The 24061-nt window shown below is 38.3% G+C and overlaps 1 protein-coding gene across 5 annotated transcripts in view; it reads left to right on the forward strand.

Moving 5' to 3' along the window:
• Window positions 1-24061, forward strand: part of LOC139150975 (DNA (cytosine-5)-methyltransferase 3A-like) — a 130098-nt gene that overhangs the window by 11783 nt on the left and 94254 nt on the right. For all 5 annotated transcript variants that reach the window (XM_070723468.1, XM_070723488.1, XM_070723478.1 and 2 more), the window contains exon 3: window positions 207-359. In XM_070723468.1, coding sequence (XP_070579569.1) covers window positions 207-359 — 153 coding nt within the window. The remainder of the gene's footprint in view (window positions 1-206; window positions 360-24061) is intronic.

Raw genomic sequence — 24061 nt, forward strand, 5'->3', positions numbered from 1 at the left:
TCCACTTTTCACAAAACTAAGACTGAAAAGTTAAATTATGCCAAGAACTTCAAAATAATCACTCACAAGTGATAGCTCAAAAAAGTATTGTACAAGAATTTAGTTTAAATAGCTGTCTCGGAGTTGTATTCTACACTATTAGTCTACAATCTCATTGAGTAATGCTGGGATATTTTCATGAGTTTTGTTTTTACTCTAATCAACAGGATGCCAAAAGTCTGGAACATTCCGATCAACAGGATGCCAAAAGTCTGGAAACATTCCGTGTGCTTAGTAGTTGGAGAAAGCGGCCAACAACAGATCTAATAAAATGGACCAATGTTGGCGTGAAGGGTCAGAATGAACACAGGCAGACACAGGTAGAATTAAATATTTCAGACAACATGTATCATCATGTCTTACAAAGGAAAGATGCAAAATATTTGTGCTTTATTAATGCCAAAATACAGTTTAACAGCAATGTAATGGGAGTTTGTGTATGATATACATACAGAAAAAGTGAAATTTAGAATATTTGATGATCTGAACCATGCTGTATTTAAGCCCGGTGATGTCCTTTCTTAACATAGAAATGATCTTTATCAATTTATTGATCATCGCTGAAAATTGTACAGAAGTTATGACAAAAGATTTTGTTATAAGTAATCATTCTTTGATCAACTAATATGATTTATAAACCATTGTGAAATATTTAAAAAGCATGTTTTACCGTATGAGATCTTCTTTTGTGTTAAAGCACATGAAGGGGTCAATACCATAGTCTTTGCATTTCAGTGTATCTGCCCATTCCCTCCTGATCTTGTACCATTTGAAGAACATACATGATCATGTCATCCATGAAATATTTGTACAAGGCAGAATGTATTTTTTCTATTTTCCCTGCATGTTTGTAGCTGTTGAACGTATTGGCAGTTTATTAGTACAATGTATTACACCATGGAACTTCTGTAGTGTGTTACACCGGGGAATATACAATACAAGAATCATTTACATATATATTGGATCAGTCTGACTGTAACTTTCAAGTACAATCTCAAGCCTTCAAACAAACAAAAATACTCCAAAAGTGATGTCATTTTAAGTCATGACTTCATATTTATTATAACATATCAGAGCACAATTGATGGATTTTTAGTCCCTCCGGGGGGACTTATAGATTGAGTCATGTCCGTCCGTCCGTCCGTCCATCCGTTCACGCAGATATCTCAGACATGCCCTGGTCAATTTCTTTCAAACTTTGCACAAGGATAGTACCCTACCTCATACAGATGCACGTCGATTTGTTTCACAATGTAATCAAATTTGGCCGTGTTAGAGGACTTTTTAGTTTACACCTCCATAGACTCCCATGTATAAGGCAGTTCTCCATAGACTTCCATGTATAAGGCAGATCTCCATAGACTCCCATGTATAAGGCAGTTCTCCATAGACTCGCATGTATAAGTCAGTTCTCCATAGACTCCCATGTATAAGGCCAAGAAAAATAAAAATTTAGTTTGTCATCGTATTCATATTGCAAAAAGGATGCAGTGACACAGTTTTTAGTCCCCACGGATGAAGTCCAGGGGGCTTATAGATTGGGTCATGTCTGCCGTTCGTCCATCCGTTCATCCATCCGTTCACGCATATATCTCAGACATTTCGACAAAATGTCATGTGACCTCGGTGACCTTTGACCTCAAATATACATATTCGTCCATAACTCAGTAACCATGATGGGACACCTTATAACGCCACATATTGCACCTCATTAATTATGTGCATATCTAATTTTGAGCGAGCCAATAGAGCTAGAGGTCTGATTTTTGGTATTTAGGGATAACTTAGTAATACAACTTTTTTGACAAAATATCACGTGACCTCAATGACCTTTGACCTCAAATATACATATTTGTCCATAACTCAGTAACCACAAGTGCTACACCCTTCATATTTGGTATGATGGGAGACCTTATGACACCACATACTGTACTGCATTAATTATGCACATATCTAATCAGGGTTTTACATCACTTTTACTTTTGAGAGTCCCTGGGACCCCTGGTGTTAGAAAATGCGAGTCCTACATCAAAATATGGGGGTCCCAATTTATTTCACAAGAATATTTTATTGTTTATCCATGCCATGGTTTTCACTGTGTTCAATTAGTATTTTAAACAAAGCAAATGCTTGCACATTTCTTAATAATTAATTCTTACATGAAAATTCTAGTTCATACTGAGGTCCCTCATTGATCAATTCAAAGAACACTATTCATAATTGAAATGATCTCATAACTTTATAATGACAAGTTCACAACATTGTGAAATTTGAACAAGTACTCAAATTTGGCAAATTGACAAGAAGGTAAGTAATTCCATATTCTGAAATGGCATTCACCTAGCAAGTCCAGTAGGTTTGAGTTCACACTCTGCCAGCAGCTCCTTCGGCAAATAACCTAGCAGTGTTCATGAAGTCAAAATCATCTATGATGGGGCCAACCAGTTTGATGAACATTAGTCTATTAAGCCTTTGAGGATTGAGTCTATTTCGTGCCCTCTGTTTGATGGCATTTTGTACTGAAAAGCCCCTTTCACATGGGGCAGAGGACACTGGTATGACAAGAGCAATTTTAGCAAGAATGGCAAAATCAGGATACTCCTCTGTAAAATCAGTTAGCAACAGCTTGATATACATATCAAAATTCAGTGCGTCCCTATGAGATCTTGTGAAGTGTTTGTAAACAAGAAAGTGTGCCCTAGCTCTATTGCATCAATACCTGGTGTATTGTTATAATGATTCAACAGTTGATCAAGCTGGTTGACCCCATAGTCAGGTAGGTTGGCCAAATTTTCAGGATATCTGTGTGGGTTGAGAATCACATCAAAACATTCCAGAATATTCATCTCATCATCTGGAAATCTGCTATCTAAATTATGCAGCAGTTTGTTGATATAATTTGCTCGTACACTACGGAACCTCTGTCTGAGTGGCTGATTGTCAGTGATTTGAATGTTTTTGTATGTGTTTTTCTGACCATTGCCAGGAACATCACCCAAATCATTAAAGACTTCTCTGACAGTGTGTGGAATCATTAGTCATTGTATTCAATGTTCCCTAGTAGACTGAACACTTTTTTTGATATGGGATAGGTTGACAGAATCTTTCTGAAATGTAAGGCTCAAAATTCCAATCACAGTAAGGACATCAATCAATAAGGCAGTGAATAGCAGAAACAATGAATTGGAGACAAATTTCAACAGGCCATCAGCCTTTCCCCCTTTTTTGTCACTTGCCAGTGCCAAGGCAATTGGCTCAAAACTGATGAAAATCATCTTGACAGCTGATTCAACCGACAACCAACGAACAGATGTAGGCTCAGTAATTTGTTTTGCCTTCCCATTCAACAGAGTTTGAATTTCTCTAAGTTTGTCATATCTCACACTAGAGTCATTGAAGTATTTATACAATGAATGGATTAAATTATGATATTCTTTGCAATATTCAATATCTCTGCCTGCTTGAGAAGCAGCAAGATTCAATCGATGTGCAACACAATGCACTTGAACAAGGTTGGGATTTCTGGCTTTTAATTTTGCACCCAACCCGTTCAAACGACCGGTCATTACGGCCGCCCCGTCTGTTCCTAGTCCGTATATTTTGTCTCCGGCCGCGTCACAGATTTCTTCCTAATCAAAAATTCAATCAAGGCGTTTCGATCCCTGCAGCAGTGGCATCTGTAATTTGCTGGTTACCGAGGAAAGAAACATTCGCCTCGCCATTCTGAATATATCGAACATATATAGCAAGTTTCTTATGAACGGTAATGTCACAAGTCTCATCCAACATTATACCGATGAAGTCACTTGCATGAATACTATCAATCAGGGACTTCTCGATCACACGTTGAATACACTCTTCAAACTCCATAACTATCTGAGGACGTTTGTAATATTCAATGTCTAAGCCGTTCAGATTCTGTAGATGCATGATGTCAGTGAATACATCGCACGGAAGGTCACGTTTAGCGATCAGGTAAACAGTACGTAATTGTGCAGCGTACGCCTCGAGTTCGTTACTCTTACCCTGCAACTGCCGGTCCTCTACAGATTTGCAAGCAGTAGTAAATTGCGACCCGAAGCTTAGGATTTTAACACTTGTGAGATGACTTTTCGAGTCCTGATGACATGTGAGAGTTGAATGTTGAAAATTGGAACAACCTCCGTGAACGGGCATGTGACATTCGCTTTCAAACATACATCGCATTCCATGACGTTTCGCTCTTCAGAATATCGAAGCCATTTAAACCTATCGAGCCAACTTCTGTTGAATGTTCGTAATTTTGCTGACTTGGCCGGGGGACCTGATGTATCAGTATCGCATGGCGTAGCTGCTGTTTCGGCCTCGACCAAACCTACATCGTGCTGGTTGCTGCGGCCGCGAAAAACTTTCGCAGATCGCCTGTTTTGGGTGTTTGACACGACCACCCATGATGCATAAACAATGTGTTAATCGATGCAAACAAGAAACGACCAATTAAGAATCAGTTTACATTTTGAAAATCACTTTTTACCGTAATATAATTTGTTTCGCGGGTACCATTGGTCATCAAACAGTGGAGGCCAATGCACTACGGAGCATTCCATTAAAGTATGGGGTCGGTAAGGTTTATGTGTTTTACGTGTTCAGCAGCTTCGCAAGGTGTACACCAGCAACAGATATTGCTGCGTCCCAAGGGACGCGTGGTTTAGTTTTTGAGGGGTCCTGCGTCCGGTTTTATGCGTAAAGGACGCAGAAATGCGCGTCATGTAAACCCTGTCTAATCTTAGCAAGCAACAGAGCTGGATGTCTGATTTTTGGTATATAGGGATTACTATAGGATAGACATTTTTTGACAAAATGTCATGTGACCTCGATGACCTTTTACCTAAAATAAATATTTATGTCAATAAATAAGTAACCACAAGTGCTATGTCCTTTATATTTAGTAGGATAGAAGACCTTATGACAACACATGCTTTACCTCATTAATTATGCACATATCTAATTCTGGGCAAGCGAATAGAGCTAGAGGTCTAATTTTTGGCATATAGGGATTAATTAGCAATGCAATTTTTTTATCAAAATGTCACGTGACCTTGATGACCTTTGACCTTGATTATACATATATATGCATAACTCAGTAACCACAAGTTCTATACCCTTCAATTTTGATAGGATGTTAGACCTTAAGATGTCACATCTTGTACCTCATTTATTATGTGCATATGTATTTCTTGGCTGGCCAATAGAGCTAGAGGTCTGATCTTTTTTCCCGATTTAGAACCATAACTTAGACATGCCTCATGTGTTTTAAATTGGGAACAACGACATAGACCTATGTGCCCATAGATCTCAACATATACACTCCAGTGATGCTTCTTGAATGACCAAATTTCCCTGCCCCATCAAGACTAATACTCCTATTACAAGTGGGGACTATGTCATTGTCAATGACTTGTTTTAAACAAGTTTTTTATTGAGGTTATCAAAATAGTGTACAACATTAATAGTAGGAGGGTACATCATGACAGCTTTTCCCCACACAGATTTAGACGTGGTGGGTATGGCATGTTTTGGCCAAATCGGCCATACCCACCACATCTATTAAAATTCATGAGTTTACTTTTCTTGTTTACGCACACACTGATATCTATCGGAAATCTGGGGAATGGCTATTACATCAGGTTGACAACCCCCACATGTGGGCAACGAATTAGATTACTCTTTGCATGGAGCTAGCTTCATGCCCTATGTAAGGCCCAAAAAAAATATGTGCTGTTCCAGTTCCGATTACCCGACCTACCTCAATTTTATCCCCCCGACCCTAGACTTTTTAGAGCTTCGTAAACCCGGAAGTAAAAATAATGATATGAAAAAATGTGAAACGCATGAAACTAATTTTATTTCGATTTTGATACTTTTTTTAACTACTTCAATAAAATACTGTTGAAACAATACCAGGCGTAAATTTCCCTACGCTGATTTTGCATATGAAAGCCTATCAGCCAGTTGAGAGTTACATTCACAAAAGTTCATTGCCCTAGCTAGCCCGATAAGGTTTCTGTGTCACATCGTCTCTGTACGATTGAGAAAAGGAGAAAAACTGAAAGTTTTGTGCATCATATGAATGTCCATAACACTCTGAAAATAATTCTGATAGCAAAATTGACACAAAAAATTGGACTTTACTGTCACAGAAACGTGTTCAGTGCAGACTGCACAAGCATTGAAGCAAGCTGTGGTGTCAATGGGCCTGGTTTTTGAATTCAGTGAACAGACACTGACTCATTTTTCGGAGCAAATAAACCCTAAAATTAACTGTCGGTGACAACCAACCTTTCTGTTTGTTATTTTCCCCATTCTAAAATGACTGAAAAAAAAGCAACTGGAGCAAATCTGACATCGAGAAAAACTCGACTCCGCATTCAATTCAAAACAAGGGATCTGACCCTCTAAGTTGTTCGTTTTAGCTCTACTGAGTCTGCGCACAAAACTACAAGACCAGCTAGGTCACTAGAAAAATACAGCTCACTGGTTTGCAAAGGGCAATGTTGATCCAAACTTACAGTAGTGAGGGATGATATACGCACAGTAAAAACATAACAAACAAGCACATTATTTTTTTCAGAAGCTACAAAACATTCTTTTATAAGTACAATAGATTTTTTTCTTGGTTTGTGTAGTGCAGACAGTTCAGTAAAAAATGAAAAAAATCCCTTGAAGGTACAGTGGGAATGGCTGGCTGTTGTTAATTTTGATGTTTGAATGTACATTAAGCCCTATGAAAGCAACTTACAGAATATGTACAAACAAACATACAGAATATTTAAGCATGAGGGAATATGCTACAATTTTTAGGGATATGTAGATCCAAACATGAATATTAATGAGCCGTCCGCCACTCTTGGAAGCCCTATACATTCACTACAGTGATACCCAAATTTGTTGACTTTTGAAACAATCTTATTGAGGATGGTGTTTGGAGCCAGCAGCTTGGATTGTGTAAGCAAGTGATTTATGGCTTGTAGTATGTATATCACAAGTGACATCAATGCAACATTAAAACTTACATATAAGATGTCATTAAATGTTTCAGTTAAATCCCCCCCCAAAAAAAATTTAAAATCCCCCTCAACAATTCCAGGAGAGGGGGACCAATGAAACACTCTATTGATGACAGTAAATATTGTGTTATGTCAATTCTCACAAGTCAGACTTACAGGTGGATAAACAGTTCACTTTCCTGTCAAAGAATTGTAATTCAGCCATATCAATTTCCGTGGCAGTCTAATAAACCACACACTTCAATTCTACTGATGAATATTTTATTCAATTTGAGTGCATTTCATGAGGAAATTGTTCACTGGTAGTTTGTTTGAACGCGTACAAATGCACATTGAGAAATAAAAAAATAATGAAAAACAAAGTTTCCCTACCTACCTACCCTATTTTTGAAAACCATGTAATCGGAACAGCACAATTTTTTGGCCTAAGACTATTGTGCTTCCAAATAAAGCAAGACACAATTTGATGATTTCTCTAATTTCTCTACAATTACAACACTTATAACATTCATCAAACAGGGAAATTTAAGTATGCAGACCTAGCAAAGCCATGTGTAATGACATTCGAGACACAGTGAGCATGCAATGGCCAAGATATTCCACAAATACTTGCCGTATAGCATGGTAGTACTAGCTCCGCTCCAGGCTCCATGACTAACGATGGAGGTAGACGAGAACTTTTTACCTCCTCGGACTGACCTAAAAATACAGCCATGGAGGTTACTATTAAAGTAATTTTCTGTCACGGTTTCAACCAATGTGTGATGGTCATGAGTTTTTAGCCTTATACGGCCAGTATGAGTCAAGAGTGCTCGGCTATGACTACGCCATAGCCATATTATAGCCCTGCCAAGCAGAACAGAGTAGAATAGCGCATGTGTAGACACCAAAGAAGTCGCTGAGCCTTCATTAGTCCCACGGACACCGTCCGGGGGGACTTATAGGTTTGGTCATGTCCGTGCGTGCGTCCGTGCGTGCGTGCGTGCGTGCGTGTGTGTGTGCGTGCGTCCGTCCGTTCACGCAGATATCTCAGAGATGCAAGAAGCGATTTCATTCAAACTTGGTACAAGGATTACTACATATGTCATACAGATGCACGTCGATTTGTTTTGTGATACGATCCAATATGGCCGCCAGGCGGCCATTTTATTACGATTTTTTCATGTACAGAGCCATAACTCAGACATGTTTCAACCGATTTTATTCAACGTTGGTACAAGGACATTGACCAATGTCATAGATATGCACGTCAATTTGTTTTGTGATACGATCCAATATGGCTGCCAGGCGGCTATTTTATTACAATTTTTTCATATACAGAGCCATAACTCAGACATGTTTCAACCGATTTTATTCAAAGTTGGTACAAGGACATTGACTAATGTCATAGATATGCACGTCAATTTGTTTTGTGATACAATCCAATATGGCCGCCAGGCGGCCATTTTATTATGATTTTTTCATGTACAGAGCCATAACTCAGACATGTTTCAACCGATTTTATTCAAACTTGCTACAAGGACATTGACCAATGTCATAGATATGCACGTCAATTTGTTTTGTGAGACGATCCAATATGGCCTCCAGGCGGCCATTTTATTACGATTTTTTCATGTACAGAGCCATAACTCAGACATGTTTCAACCGATTTTATTCAAAGTTGGTACAAGGACAATGACCAATGTCATAGATATGCACGTCAATTTGTTTTGTGATACGATCCAATATGGCCGCCAGACGGCCATTTTATTACAATTTGTTCATATACAGAGCCATAATTCAGACATGTTTTAACCGATTTTATTCAAAGTTGGTACAAGGACATTGACCAATGTCATAGATATGCACGACAATTTGTTTTGTGATACGATCCAATATGGCTGCTGTGTGGCCATTTTATTACAATTTGTTCATATACAGAGCCATAACTCAGACATGTTTCAACCGATTTTGTTCAAAGTTGGTACAAGGACATTGACCTATGTCATAGATATATACGTCAATTTGTTATGTGATACGATCCAATTTGGCCGCTAGGCAGCCATTTTATTACGATGTTTTCATGTACAGAGCCATAACTCAGATATGTTTCAACCGATTTTATTCAAAGTTGGTACAAGGACATTGACTAATGTCATACATATGCATGTCAATTTGTTATGTGATACGATCCAATATGGCTGCCTTGCGGCCATTTTGTTACAATTTTTCATGTACAGAGCCATAATACTCTCAGGCATATCTCAACCGATTTTATTCAAAGTTGGTACAAGGACATTAACCTATGTCATACATATGTATGTCAGTTTTTTTCATGATATGATCCAATATGGCTGCATGGCAGCCATTTTGTTACAATTTTTTCCTGTCCTTAGCCAAAACTTGGGCATGTCTCAAATATGGTACCAGTGATAATCTGTCAAGTGTTAGAATTGTATGCAAAAATGTTTTGCAACATCCTGTTGATTAATTCCTAGTTGACTCATTTTCTGAACTTTAGGATGGTGGCCTACATTGGTTTTATGTTTTCATCACCATGGAACTCATTCTTGGCCATTGAGCGCCATCTGTATCAAAGTATTTTTATCACAGACCTAATTAATGAAGAGGACTCTATCCTCTCTGAGGACATGTAATCAAAGTACCCATTAACAAGTGGGGACTGTGTCATCAACGATGACTTGTTTATTGTACTTGTGGTCTTTGGTCCTTGCAAACTTTGCAGCCACCTAAGTCTGTGTATAGTGATTTGTGTTTGTCCACAGTGTTTCCCTCTATTGTGGTGCAGGGTCACATAGTGAACGGAACATGTACACAAAGGTCCACACAGCATTGTACCTATGGTACATCAGAAAAACATGAGAATGTTTTTTCTCTTTAGAGAGGGATTGGATGCATACAATTAGCTTGTGGCAACTTTTTAGAGAACACAAACCGACCCTGAAGCATTTCCTCTAGTGTTAACAATCCATGTAGGCACAGAACTTGTCCATGATGTAGGAGACATTACTCCATTGATCCAATATGTGGATTGGCGGGACATCATGGAATTAACTTTTTTTTTCCGGCCCAACTATGTGTGTCGCAAATTTGATCGTATTTTTATCTTTTCTGAACTCCTATGACCGTCACCAACTCAAACAATTTTATGTCGATTTGTTGCAGTTCTATATAAGATTTTCCAACTACATGTAATAAATTCACAGCATTTCAGTTTCAGGAATAAGAGAGTTGTTAGAATTCCACCCCATTTCTTGTTGTGTAAAGTCAATTTGTTCTTTTGATCAGGGCTCGAAATTAACGGTGGTCGTACAGCCAAAGACCACCACTTTTTCATTTTGGACCACCAAATTCAAATGTTGGTGGTCCAAATGGACCACCACTTACGTCAGAAATTTTTGAAGACGACGTACTTGGCCCGCACAACATTGCCTGAACGTGGTTCAATGCAGCACAAAAATAGAACATATGCACCTGCTTGCAAGTGACATTTATCATGATATTTTGCAACATTTTAGACTTTAGCAGACCGCAGCACTTTATGCAACATTGTATTTCATCATCACAAAACGTCATGTCAATCAGTTCTGTACAGACAATGGCACTACAGATGCAAAAAATTCGAGAATCGATCGAGTCTTCGTTGTTGGTAACACAATACAGTTAATGGTCATTATGTCGCATATTATTTGGAAAGTGTTGACGGCTGACCATTTAGACTCTGTTGGGTTGCATTCTTGAGAGGTCCCGCTGGACTTTGAACAGTATCTACTTTTTGTTGGCCCTTTGAAAACACTAATTTCGTAGTCAGAAGGTATTTTCTTTGACTATGATCTCATTGGGCTGCTCAACGATCATATACGGGACATGCATCACGGCATGGCAAACGTTCAGCTACACCTTGAAGCCCCCAGGTTGTTGTTTTTTGTTAATAGAGCATGCGCATTACAGGAAACCCCCAAGTTCTACAGAAAAGACTGCCCAGCTCACTTCAGATACTGATTCCTACCGTGCGCATTTTGAATACATTTTACGCAAATAAAAACCCAGTTGCGTAAAATCGTACGCAAGTTTTGAAAGTGTAACGGAAACGCTACCCAGGCCCATTCGTGTTCAGGCAGTGTTCAAATCGGGTTCTGTTACTGCTTGCTATTGGTTTTTATGAGTGGAAGTATTTTGACTCTCTATAGTAGATAATAAAGTTCAGAAAAAATAATATTGTGAATTTCAAGTTCAATGGAGCAAATAGTGGGAATTTTGTCATCATAATTGTTAACAGCCGATACCTGGCGGAATAATTTTGAACATAAGAGTATGTGAACGACGTGACCATGTACAACTAGGCAAGTGCGTTAACCCTTCAGCTCTCCAAATCTGCCACAGTTTTCAGCTCATCTCAGAAAGTCTGAGTACCAATACTCAATCATAACTTCCGTGAATACCTAGTCACCCCGCAGACCGAAAATGCCGAAATTCCAACCACCGCCAGGCAAGAAAAGAACCAAAAAAGCATCACAGCGTTCACTGGAACTGCTTCACACCAAAGCGACGGCCAAAACGACACCCCTCATGAACATGAGGCCAGCAACGGGGAAGAACCTTTTCCAGATAAAATCACCATGGAAATGCTCTACAGAAGCCTGGAAAGTCTGCGAGCAGATGTCACCATGATCAAAACCAAACTCATGGTATTATCAGATGTCGAAGATCGAGTAACAAAACTCGAGGAGAGGCAACACGACTTCGAGAAATCGTGTGAATATGCTGCTACCAAAGCCGACGACAATGAAACCAGGATCGCCTCCCTCGAACAGAAAGTCAGTCAACTTACAGAAAACTTAAAAAACACTCAGGAGGAAAGTATTCGAGCACAACGTCGACTAAGAGAATGCTCCCTCCGCCTTTACGGAGTAAAAGAAGAAAGAAATGAAAAGCCAATGGAGGTCGCCAGACAATTGCTAATAGACAAGTTCAAAGTAAGTGATCATGGAATAGAAAATGCCTTCCGAGCCCCAGTAAGAGGGAGTATCACTAACAATCGGTCACGACCTATCATTGTGAAATTCACTCTACTGTCGAAAAGTCAACAGATATTACGCAAGGCCAAGCAAGCCCTAGTCGGAACAGAGATCTACATCAAACAAGACCTGCTCCCCGCAGATTACAAGAAAAAACGCCTGTACCACAAGATCATGGCGCAAGCTTACAAGGACGGAAAGAAACCAATCTTCCGGAATGGAATACTGTACATTGACGGAGCCAAGTACTCAGGACCCCCACCGACACTCGATGTGGTTTAAGAACTGCGCCTCAGACCACCCATGCGACTGCATGAACATTCGACCAGCAGATTGGAGAGCTACACTGCCACATCATCTTCACTCAAGTCATGCGACAACAACTTTGTTCAACTATTGATGGAACTTTTTTTATTAGATTTAGTAGAAACTGTTTGTTCTCTTTATGTCATTTTCTTATCCTTGTTCTTCACTATTCTTTCCTAAAAAAGGTAACAACCAAAAGAATGGAAGTAAGTGTGCTTTTAAAATATTCCAATTTTATCAAACATGCAGAAATTGAAATTCTTATCACTTAACGTGAGAGGTCTCAGGGAATTTAAAAAAGAAAGAAGGTGTTAACATGGTTAAAACACAAAAAGCCAAATATTGTTTTCCTTCAGGAAACACACAGCACGTCCGATAATGAGAAATTTTGGTCATCTCAGGCTTCGGGCGACTGTTTTTATTCTCACGGGAACACAATAGTAGAGGTGTCATGACTATTTTACGCAACTGTAATCATACTGTGAACAAAACACTAACATCTGAGCATGGAAGATACATTTTGCTAGATGTAACAATTGACGGCAGAAACTTCCTGCTCCTAAATATTTATGCACCCAATGATGAAAAATCTCATGTTCAATTCACACAGGAACTTCTCGACATACTATCGTCTCATGAAGTTCAACCAGACACAGAAATTGTCATTGGCGGAGACTTTAATTTTACATTTAATAATGAAATTGACAGGTCGGGCTCCAGTGGCCCTAATTGGCAAAAAGCCAAGGAGAGCATATTACAACTGTTAGAACATCACACTTTGATTGATATATGGCGAGTATGTAATCCCGGGGTCACTCAGTTCACCTGGCGTAGACACAGGCCTTCCATTACACAAAGTCGTTTAGACTACTTCCTTATCAGCGATTCACTGCAACAAGATATCAGCTCCACCGAGATTATCCCTTCCGTTAGCACAGATCATTCAGCAGTGACTCTGACCTTTGACCCTGTCACCACCCCATTTGGTCCGTCATATTGGAAACTAAATACCAGCTTATTACAGGACAGTGTTTACATTGATGAACTTTCCCAAAAGTTTACCCTTTGGCTCCAGGATTACGACGAAATAGAGGACAAAGGCCTCAAATGGGACCTCCTGAAATATGAGATTAAAAAATTTTCAATCTCATACTCAAAACAAATTGCGAAACTCAAAAAGGAACGTATCAATGAACTTGAGGGAGCAGTTTCCGATCTAGAGACCTCCCTCAGGCCAAATGCGTCAGAGGACGACATCCTCAGACTCCAAAATGCAAAAGCAGAGCTCGAGAAGGAATATGACTACCTAACTGAAGGTTCAATTATTCGTTCAAGAGTCAGATGGCATGAAAAAGGGGAGAAAAACAATAAGTATTTTCTAGGGCTGGAGAAGAGGAGGGGGAGAAAAGGGCATATCAAAAGAATCATTGGCGCAAACAATGAACTGAAAACATCGCAGAAAGACATTCTTTCTGAGCTGAAGACATTTTATAGTACTCTCTACTCCTCTAAAACCAGCCCAGAAAGGGATACTGATCACCACTTCCTGAAAAATGACAACATCCCACAACTAGGGCATCAGCTAATGAGAATTGTGAGTCACCAATAACCCACAATGAAATTTACTGTGCCCTCACCATGATGCCAAGAAATAAGACCCCTGGCAATGATGGATTGCCAGCAGAATTCTACACAACATTTTGGCCGACAATAGGGCCAACAGTAGTTGACTCCCTCAACTATGGGTTCGAAAACGGGAGTCTTTCCAACTCCCAGAGACAAAGTGTGATCACACTAATAGAAAAGAAAGGGAGAGACACCAAATACATCAAAAACTGGCGACCGATCTCTCTCATCAACGCCGACGCTAAAGTAGCTGCAAAGTGCCTCGCCAATCGTCTGAAAAATGTTTTGCCTAGCCTCATTAACTGCCAGCAGAGTGCCTTTGTCAAAGACAGAGATATAAGTGACTACATCAGGCTGATAGAGGAAATTCTCTGGCATACAGACGAAAACAAGCTCCCGGGAATACTGCTTGCCATAGACTTTGAGAAACCTTCGACAGTTTAGAATGGGATTACATTATGGAATGTTTAAATAGATACGGGTTTGGCCCACTCTTTAAACAATGGTTCATTACATTTTACACAGACTTGAGCAGTTGCGTTATGAACAATGGTTTCAGCACCGGTTATTTTAACATTGAAAGGGGGGTGAGACAAGGAGATCCATTGTCACCCTATTTGTTCATCCTAGCGCTAGAAATATTCTTAATTAACTTGAATGATGATGCCAATGTCAAGGGTATCAGCACAGGAATAGGTGAATGCAAATATGCCGCATTTGCGGATGACCTGACGACCTTTGTGACAGATGAACAGTCATGTCAGAGAATATTTGAAATGTTGCATCAGGCTTGATGGTCAACCCTACTAAAACGGAAGCTATTTGGCTTGGTAAGTGGAAAAGACGTAAGAAAAAACCATTTGGTATCAAATGGCCGACATCACCGATCAAAATTGCAGGAATTTACATTTCGTATAACCAAGAGTTAAACACCACTCTCAATTATGCAACACCACTCAAGCAGATCGAAGGAACTCTGGGAACATGGAAAAAGAGATCCCTGACACTCATGGGCAAAGTTCAGATTCTGAAAACCTTCGCCCTATCACAACTTAATTACGTCATGAGAATGACCACAATAACACCTGAAATTCTTAAGAGATTTGAACAGCTTATCTTCAATTTCCTCTGGAATGGGAAAGATAGAATAACCAGAAAGGTAATGGTCAGAGGAGTCTCCGAGGGGGGCTTAAAGGCCCCCGATGTGAAAACTACGCACAAGCTTATGCGTATAAACCTTATTAAAAGGTATTTAGATGAAAACATAGAGCACCCCTGGAAACTCTTTCTAGACCATCGCCTAAAATCTGTAGGTGGAAAGTACCTATTCAAGTGTAACTTTGATATTAACTCACTCAGCCTGCGACTACCGAGATTCTACCAAGAAATGCTTGAATCCTGGTCGGTCTGCAATGTTGCGGTCAACTCTGAGATTGACATTACTTGTCAAACAATTTGGAACAACAGAAATGTTCTAATTGGAGGGAATTCTGTCTATAACCCAAAGCTAAGACAGAAAGGATTTGAATTAATATTTGATTTACTTACCGAGGAGGGGTATCTGTCATGGGAAAAATTAGCCAACAAAAACCTCCAAGGGAATGAAGTTCTCCTTCTTTACGGAGCAATCACATGTCTCAGAGTTAGGTGGCCAGAGCCACTGCTGGTTGAACCGGTGTTTAAAGATGAATACGAATATGTGTTTTTTAATTGTAACTTTCGACCCTCCCACAAAGTTACCAGGGAGAGCATCAGAAACGCCATTTACAGTAAAGAGGAATTAAGTCCAATTAATGAACGCTATTATGAAAGAGAATATGACTTTACTGGACCATGGTCTCCCATATATAGTCTACCATTTAAGGTAGCCATAGACACAAAAACACGTGAATTCCAGTTCAAACTTCTTCATCATATTCTGTACACAAACTACGATCTATCTAGAAGAGGCATGGACCAATCACCGCTCTGTTCATTCTGCCAAAACAGCAACGAGACACTAGATCATCTTTTCTACACCTGTAAATTCACTGAGACCTTCTGGAATGAATTTCACACATTTTTCGAGGAATCTCTCAGTTTGTTCACTAGACATAACTTAAATGAAGTGCTATTTGGTGAATTTTTGGGGAGCTGTGACCTACCGCAACAGTTAATCACTCTACCATGGTCACATGATCAGCCTAATTGATGGATTTTTGTGGTTGAAAATTTTTTATGCGACTTTTGTCATATTACCTTTTGTATGCAGTGTTGAATCTAGAGGGCGGCACTGCGGGATTAGCGCGTTTCAGTATACACATTTTGACTGGCCATGAGGGCAACAGCATACGTCTGTACCCCGAGGGACTGTGAGCCACCCCCAAAAACAGACTGTTTCGCGAGGCCGAAGGCCGAGGGAAACAGTCTGTTTTGGGGGGTGGCTCACAGGCCCGAGTGGTTAAAGACGTATGCTGTTGTCTTCATGGCCAGTCAATATGTGTTTTATAACACACCTCATCCCCAGTCATGCATAAGAATGTACCATAGACAAAATTTATCGATGTAATGTGGTTTGGCAAGAAAAAGTTTTTCCCGACAGGATCACAATACTTCTGCAAAACGTTCAGTGCACCTTTGATTATAGTTTTCGTCCGTTTCGAGTCCTTGTTGGAAACCAGAGCATAATTCAGTTATTAGTCCCCACGGACATCGTCCGGGGGGACTTATAGGTTTGGTCATGTCCGTGCGTGTGTGCGTCCGTGCGTGCGTGCGTGTGTGCGTCCGTGCGTGCGTCCGTCCGTTCACGCAGATATCTCAGAGATGCAAGGAGCGATTTCATTCAAACTTGGTACAAGAATTACTTCATATGTCATACAGATGCACGTCAATTTGTTTTGTGATACGATCCAATATGGCCGCCAGGCAGCCATTTTATTACGATTTTTTCATGTACAGAGCCATAACTCAGACACGTTTCAACCGATTTTATTCAAAGTTGATACAAGGACATTGACCAATGTCATAGATATGCACGTCAATTTGTTTTGTGATACGATCCAATATGCCCGCCAGGCGGCCATTTTCTAACGATTTTTTCGTGTACAGAGCCATAACTCAGACACGTTTCAACCGATTTTATTCAAAGTTAATACAAGGACATTGACCAATGTCATAGATATGCACGTCAATTTGTTTTGTGATACGATCCAATATGCCCGCCAGGCGGCCATTTTCTAACGATTTTTTCGTGTACAGAGCCATAACTCAGACACGTTTCAACCGATTTTATTCAAAGTTAATACAAGGACATTGACCAATGTCATAGATATGCACGTCAATTTGTTTTGTGATACGATCCAATATGGCCGCCAGGCGGCCATTTTGTAACGATTTTTTCATGTACAGAGCCATAACTCAGACATGTTTCAACCGATTTTATTCAAAGTTGGTACAAGGACATTGACCAATGTCATAGATATGCACGTCAATTTGTTTTGTGATACGATCCAATATGGCCGCCAGGCGGCCATTTTGTAACGATTTTTTCATGTACAGAGCCATAAGTTAGGCATATCTCAACCGATTTTATTCAAAGTTGGTACAAGGACATTGAACAATGTCATAGATATGCACATCAATTTGTTTTGTGATACAATCCAATATGGCCGCCAGGCAGCCATTTTCTAAAGATTTTTTCATGTACAGAGCCATAAGTCAGGCATATCTCAACCGATTTTATTCAAAGTTGGTACAAGGACATTGACTTATGTCATACATATGTACGTCAATTTGTTTCATGATATGATCCAATATGACTGCATGGCAGCCATATTGGTTACAATTTTTTCGTGTCCTTAGCCAAAACTTGGGCACGTTTCAACTGATTTTATTCACCGATTTTATTTAAACTTAGTACAGGGACATCGACCTATGTCATACATATGCACATTGATTTGTTTTGTGATACAATCCAATATGGCCGCCGTGTGGCCATTTTTTCCGATTTTTTCATGTCCGGAACCATAACTCAGACATGTATCAAGCAAATTTATTCAAAGTTGGTACAAGGACATTGACTTATTTATACATATGTATGTCGATTGGTTTCACGAGATGGTCCAATATGGCCACATGGTAGCAATTTCGTTATGGTTGTTTCATGTCGAGAGCCATAACTCTGGCAAGTCTCAACTGATCTTATTCAAAGTTGGTACATGTACATGTACATTGACTTATGTCGTACATATACTTGTTGATTTTTTTAACAGTAAGATCAAATATCGCTGCATGGCGGTGAATTTGTTACAGTTTTCTTATGTACAGAGCCATAACTCAGACATATTGCCACCAGTATCATTCAAAGTTGGTACAAGGACATTGACCTATTTCATACATATGCTCCTCAATTTGTTTCACGTCATGTAGCAGTAACATGTCAATTACTGAAGTTTCGTAAATAGGCTGATATGTCAAGAAATACTGCATCAAATTCATGAAACTTTGTACAGATGTTAAGCTCACATTGCTTTAACATTGAAAAAGACATTTATCAGTGTCATTTTAATTAATTTGTAACTGCATAAGTAATGAACTTTCCTAATTAGAGTGATATAGCCACAAATTAATACAACGTCAAATGTGATGAAACTTGATACAGATGTTGATCTCATAGTGTTGTAAATACTGCATCAAACTTTATGAAATATGGTACAAGTGATAATCTGTTAAGTGTTAGGATTGTATGCAAAAATGTTTTGCAACATCCTGTTGATTAATTCCCAGTAGACTCATTTTATGAACTTTAGGATGGTGGCCCACTTTGGTTTTATGTTTTCATCACCATGGAACTCATTCTTGGCCATTGAGTGCCATCTGTATCAAAGTATTTTATCACAGACCTAATTAATGAAGAGGACTCTATCCTCTCTGAGGACATGTAATCAAAGTACCCATTAACAAGTGGGGACTGTGTCATCAACGATGACTTGTTCTTCAGAAAGTAGGTTAAACCTAGAAATTTCTCGACTATCGTTTCGATCGGCTGCAGATGACATCTTCATTTACATTCTTGTTCGCGCATGCATCAATGTCGTTTTTGACGTCAGCGGGCGTCATTTTTCGGAACTGATGCCTGGCAGGCAACAGTTTCAACAAATGATGCCTGATGACGTCGTTTACGTGGATCAGCACAAAAAGAAAGTATCCCATGTGACTATCAATTGGCGAATTAGAACACAGGCTGCGGATGAGGTGTGTTATAACACAAAATGACGCATTGGAAATCACCCAGTCCATCAAAAATGACGCACTGACACGCACACCATTGCAGTGGTGAATTGGGCGACGAGAATGTCCATGGAAATCAAGTAGGCTGTCCATACACATGCACGCATCACTGTTTGGAGTGCTGATTTGTCACATTGTCCAAACATGTTTCAACACCCAAAGAAACATTTGCAACTTTATAGTCAATACAACTTGTCAACACAATATTGTAATTTTATATCGGAATATCACAAAATGATGTTGTGATCATGATGCGTTCCAGCTGTTATGAGTGTGCATGTCATGTACTCAGCTGGGCCGACTGAGTTTCCACAAAAATCAAATCACTGTCACAGACAAGCTTAAGTGACATCTTTCGTAAATCTGTCTATTTATTATCCCGAGAAAATCAAGGGAAAAACGAAGAAAATTTGTTAGGAATTAAACTAAGATTTCTTTTAAAACTATGGTTCACTGATGCAGTACGGTGTGTCCGTTTCTAGTTTCTTGGTCCATCAATAAACTCAGTCCGTCATGCATGGCAGTGCATGCAGTAAACAATCCTGTTGTAATTCAGTCGGGTCAGAATGGCCACTAAGATATGATGACAATTTCCAACTTCACTCATGAGTAAGCAACAGTTCAAAAAGTTCCAGTCAAAACAGGGGAAACAGCAAATCTAACTTGCAAATATTGCCTTGGTGAAGACGTATCGTGGGCAAAGGTCATCTACTCGTGAACACATTTGTATGTGAATAGAAATGTCAAAAGGCTCCTCAGGTCACTGTAAATCTTATAATACGACTGCATTGGCTACCTTGATCGTTCAGAAAATATGTAAATCACATGCTCTGCTATGCATACTTTGCTTTATGAGCTAGTGTAAATGACAGTATCGATCATGACTTAAAGCTTTGTTAACAATTTGTCAAGTAAACAAATTTGTTATGAAATTAATTTTGTTTGTGAACTGTTTGTCGTTGGGAGGTCTCAGAAAACCAGAATGGACCTATATGACTATAATGCATAATTATAGTAAGAAACATGAATATTAATTAAGCTTATGAATATTAATTAATGACAAAATTAATGACAAAGAGGCCCCCAAAAGTCCATGGGCCAAAATGCTTGTGGTTCGCTTGTGGTTATTGCATGTATATAGCACAATAAGTTAATGCTCTATAGTCCAGACAATATAGAAGAAATACACTAGCTCAAGCAGCAAACTTTCCACAAATGTCTACATTTACCATCAATGGCATTGGCAATGGGGGTCATGCATGTGTATTTTAGCAAGACATCCTTTGGAAGTTCTGCTTGCTCAGTCAACACAGCATTTTGAATTTTCATGTCAACTAGTTCATTGCATATCAGATGAGCTTTAATAGCTGGCATATAAGACTTGAAGGACTTGATGGAAGGCAATTAAACCTGCATAAAGTGATGATCCAATAATATGACAACATTTTCATTTCAGCTGATTTCTAATTTGTATGCTTAAAAATATTTTTCAGTTTAAGCTATACATGATGACTATAGCTGGTGATGTTGATTATAATTTGCTCACGTTTTAACATACGTGAGCATATGTCACAGCGATGTCTGTCTGTCTGTCTGTCTGTCTGTTGGTCCGATATCTCAAAAACGGCTGATCAGATCAGAATCAAATCTGGTACATAGATTTAGTTAGCAAATGGCAAGAAGTGATTAGTTTTTGGTGGGTATGGCTTGCATACTTTTTGCTCATTTGCATAATTAATGATTTTAGAAAAAACGGATATTCATTAAAAACGACTGAACACAATTTGATGAGATTTGCTACAAATGTTGATCACACCAAGATATATCAGCAGTGGGAACCATTAACGGGTCATATGAAAGATAATTGCCAATTTGCATATTTAATGAACTTTCCTAATTAGGGATATATATCTGATTCGACTCGATCAAAATTGACCAATCTTGGTATGTATATTGAAGATACTATGATTTAAAATTATTGAAAGTCATTAAGCATTTTAACCTCGGCCAATTGTGAATTTGCATATTTAATGAAATTTCCTAATTGGGGATATATATCTGAATTAACTTGATTGTTGTTGTTGAAACTTGCTATATACATCAAAGATACTGTGATATAACATTATTAAAAGTCAAAAGACATTTTTACTTCAGCCAATTCCTAATTTGCATATTAAATGAATTTTCATAATTAGGGATATATATCTGAATTGACTTGATCGAAATTAATGAAACTTAATATGTACATTAAAGACACTATAATACAATATTATTGAGAGTCATTAAGCTTTTTCTCTTCAGCCAATTCCTAATTTGCATACTAAATGAACTTTCCTAGTTAGGGATATATATCGGACAAATTTCGCAGAGTTGCAGCTCACAGGCCTTTAATAATAATAATAATAATAAATATAACAATCTTACTAGCCAATTTAAAGAAAAATTTGAAAAGGAATGTGCCTCGGCAATGCTTAAAATAATTTCCAGTGAAATTCATCAGGAAACTCAGCAGACTAGTGACGCAACATGTATTGACAGAGGTTAACTCAAATAGTGACACAACGGTGTATTGACAGAGGTTTATTCAAATAGTGACGCAACGTGTATTGACAGAGGTTAATTCAAATAGTGACGCAACGTGTATTGACAGAGGTTAACTCAAATAGTAACACAACGTGTATTGACAGAGGTTAACTCAAATAGTAACACAACGTGTATTGACAGAGGTTAACTCAAATAGTAACACAACGTGTATTGACAGAGGTTAACTCAAATAGTAACACAACGTGTATTGACAGAGGTTAACTCAAATAGTAACACAACGTGTATTGACAGAGGTTAACTCAAATAGTAACACAACGTGTATTGACAGAGGTTAACTCAAATAGTAACACAACGTGTATTGACAGAGGTTAACTCAAATAGTGACACAACGTGTATTGACAGAGGTTAACTCAAATAGTAACACAACGTGTATTGACAGAGGTTAACTCAAATAGTAACACAACGTGTATTGACAGAGGTTAACTCAAATAGTAACACAACGTGTATTGACAGAGGTTAACTCAAATTGTAACACAACGTGTATTGACAGAGGTTAACTCAAATAGTAACACAACGTGTATTGACAGAGGTTAACTCAAATAGTAACACAACGTGTATTGACAGAGGTTAACTCAAATAGTAACACAACGTGTATTGACAGAGGTTAACTCAAATAGTAACACAACGTGTATTGACAGAGGTTAACCCAAATAGTGACACAACGTGTATTGACAGAGGTTAACTCAAATAGTAACACAACGTGTATTGACAGAGGTTAACCCAAATAGTGACACAACGTGTATTGAAAGAGGTTAACTCAAATAGTGACACAACGTGTATTGACAGAGGTAACCCAAATAGTGACACAACGTGTATTGACAGAGGTTAACTCAAATAGTGACACAACGTGTATTGACAGAGGTTAACTCAAATAGTGACACAACGTGTATTGACAGAGGTTAACTCAAATAGTGACACAACGTGTATTGACAGAGGTTAACTCAAATAGTGACACAACGTGTATTGACAGACGGGTCAGTCACAATCAGGGTGCGCTAGATGATTTTCATTTGTTATGGACATATATCTGCTATTCAGACTGATATTATATTGCCTATTTGTTTCTAATAAATAGTAATAGTTGTATCTAACTTGGTCACATAAAGAAATATTGCATATATTGTGCAGGTTTGGTTGTACATCCACAAAATGCCTTTAAAAACAGTAAAAAGTAGCGTTATGCTGTTTCACTTCAAAATATACTTAATTTCAAAATGTTTTTTGGAACACAGTGTTAAAATTGTGGAATTTTTAGCTTACAAATGTTATTGCAGGATACCTAATCTTTCTTTCACAAGTTATTTCATGTGATTATGTCCATCGGAACAGAAACTGTGGTATTTTACCAAAACAGTAACATCGTTATGTTTTTGTGTTTTATGACCATAAGTACATATACCTTTAGTTTATATGTAGCAAAATGGGTAAAATATTGTAATATTGAATTTGTTCCAACCTCAACATCCATGGCAAGCATTTTATACACCAAAATTAAAATAAAATTGCACATTGTATTGTTTTGTGAATAAATGAAAATAGAGATCGTTGTGGTCGGAATTTCTTGTAGCGTCCGTGACACACTCATATCTTAAGGACAACAGGAGTTATAAAAGATCTGATGTCACAGGCCTAAGTGTCAATAGGTGCCTACCTTAAATAAACAAATTATATAATTACTGTCCCTTGCATTCACTATTAATATTCCTAAAATATGGAAATGTAGCATCCGTGACGGTGTAGCATCCGTGACGGTGTTTACTACATAGTCATAATTAATAACTATTTAAAACATTTTAAAGCAGTTAATCCACTGAAACATATAAATACTAGTGTGTATTGTGTGTACATACATGGAGTTTGGTTACAAAATGTCTTCAAGGCATAAAATTGTAAATTTGCACAAAATTGATTTTTTAAAAAGTAATAAAACACTCAAAAAGTTATGTTGAGCCTCAACTGTAACACTTAGATTGGTGTTTTTTAAGAATGCAGTAATTATATTGAATATGTTATTAGAATTCTAGTGAAAAGAACAATGAATTCTGTGCTGTATATGCATTTATTATTGTGTATTCCATTTCAATTCATTATGTCACGGATGCTACAATAAAATGCAAACATTGTTTTTCAGATTGTAAGCCAATCTAAATGTGA

The sequence above is a fragment of the Ptychodera flava genome, chromosome 2, assembly GCF_041260155.1.
Source record: "Ptychodera flava strain L36383 chromosome 2, AS_Pfla_20210202, whole genome shotgun sequence".
NCBI lineage: Eukaryota > Metazoa > Hemichordata > Enteropneusta > Ptychoderidae > Ptychodera > Ptychodera flava.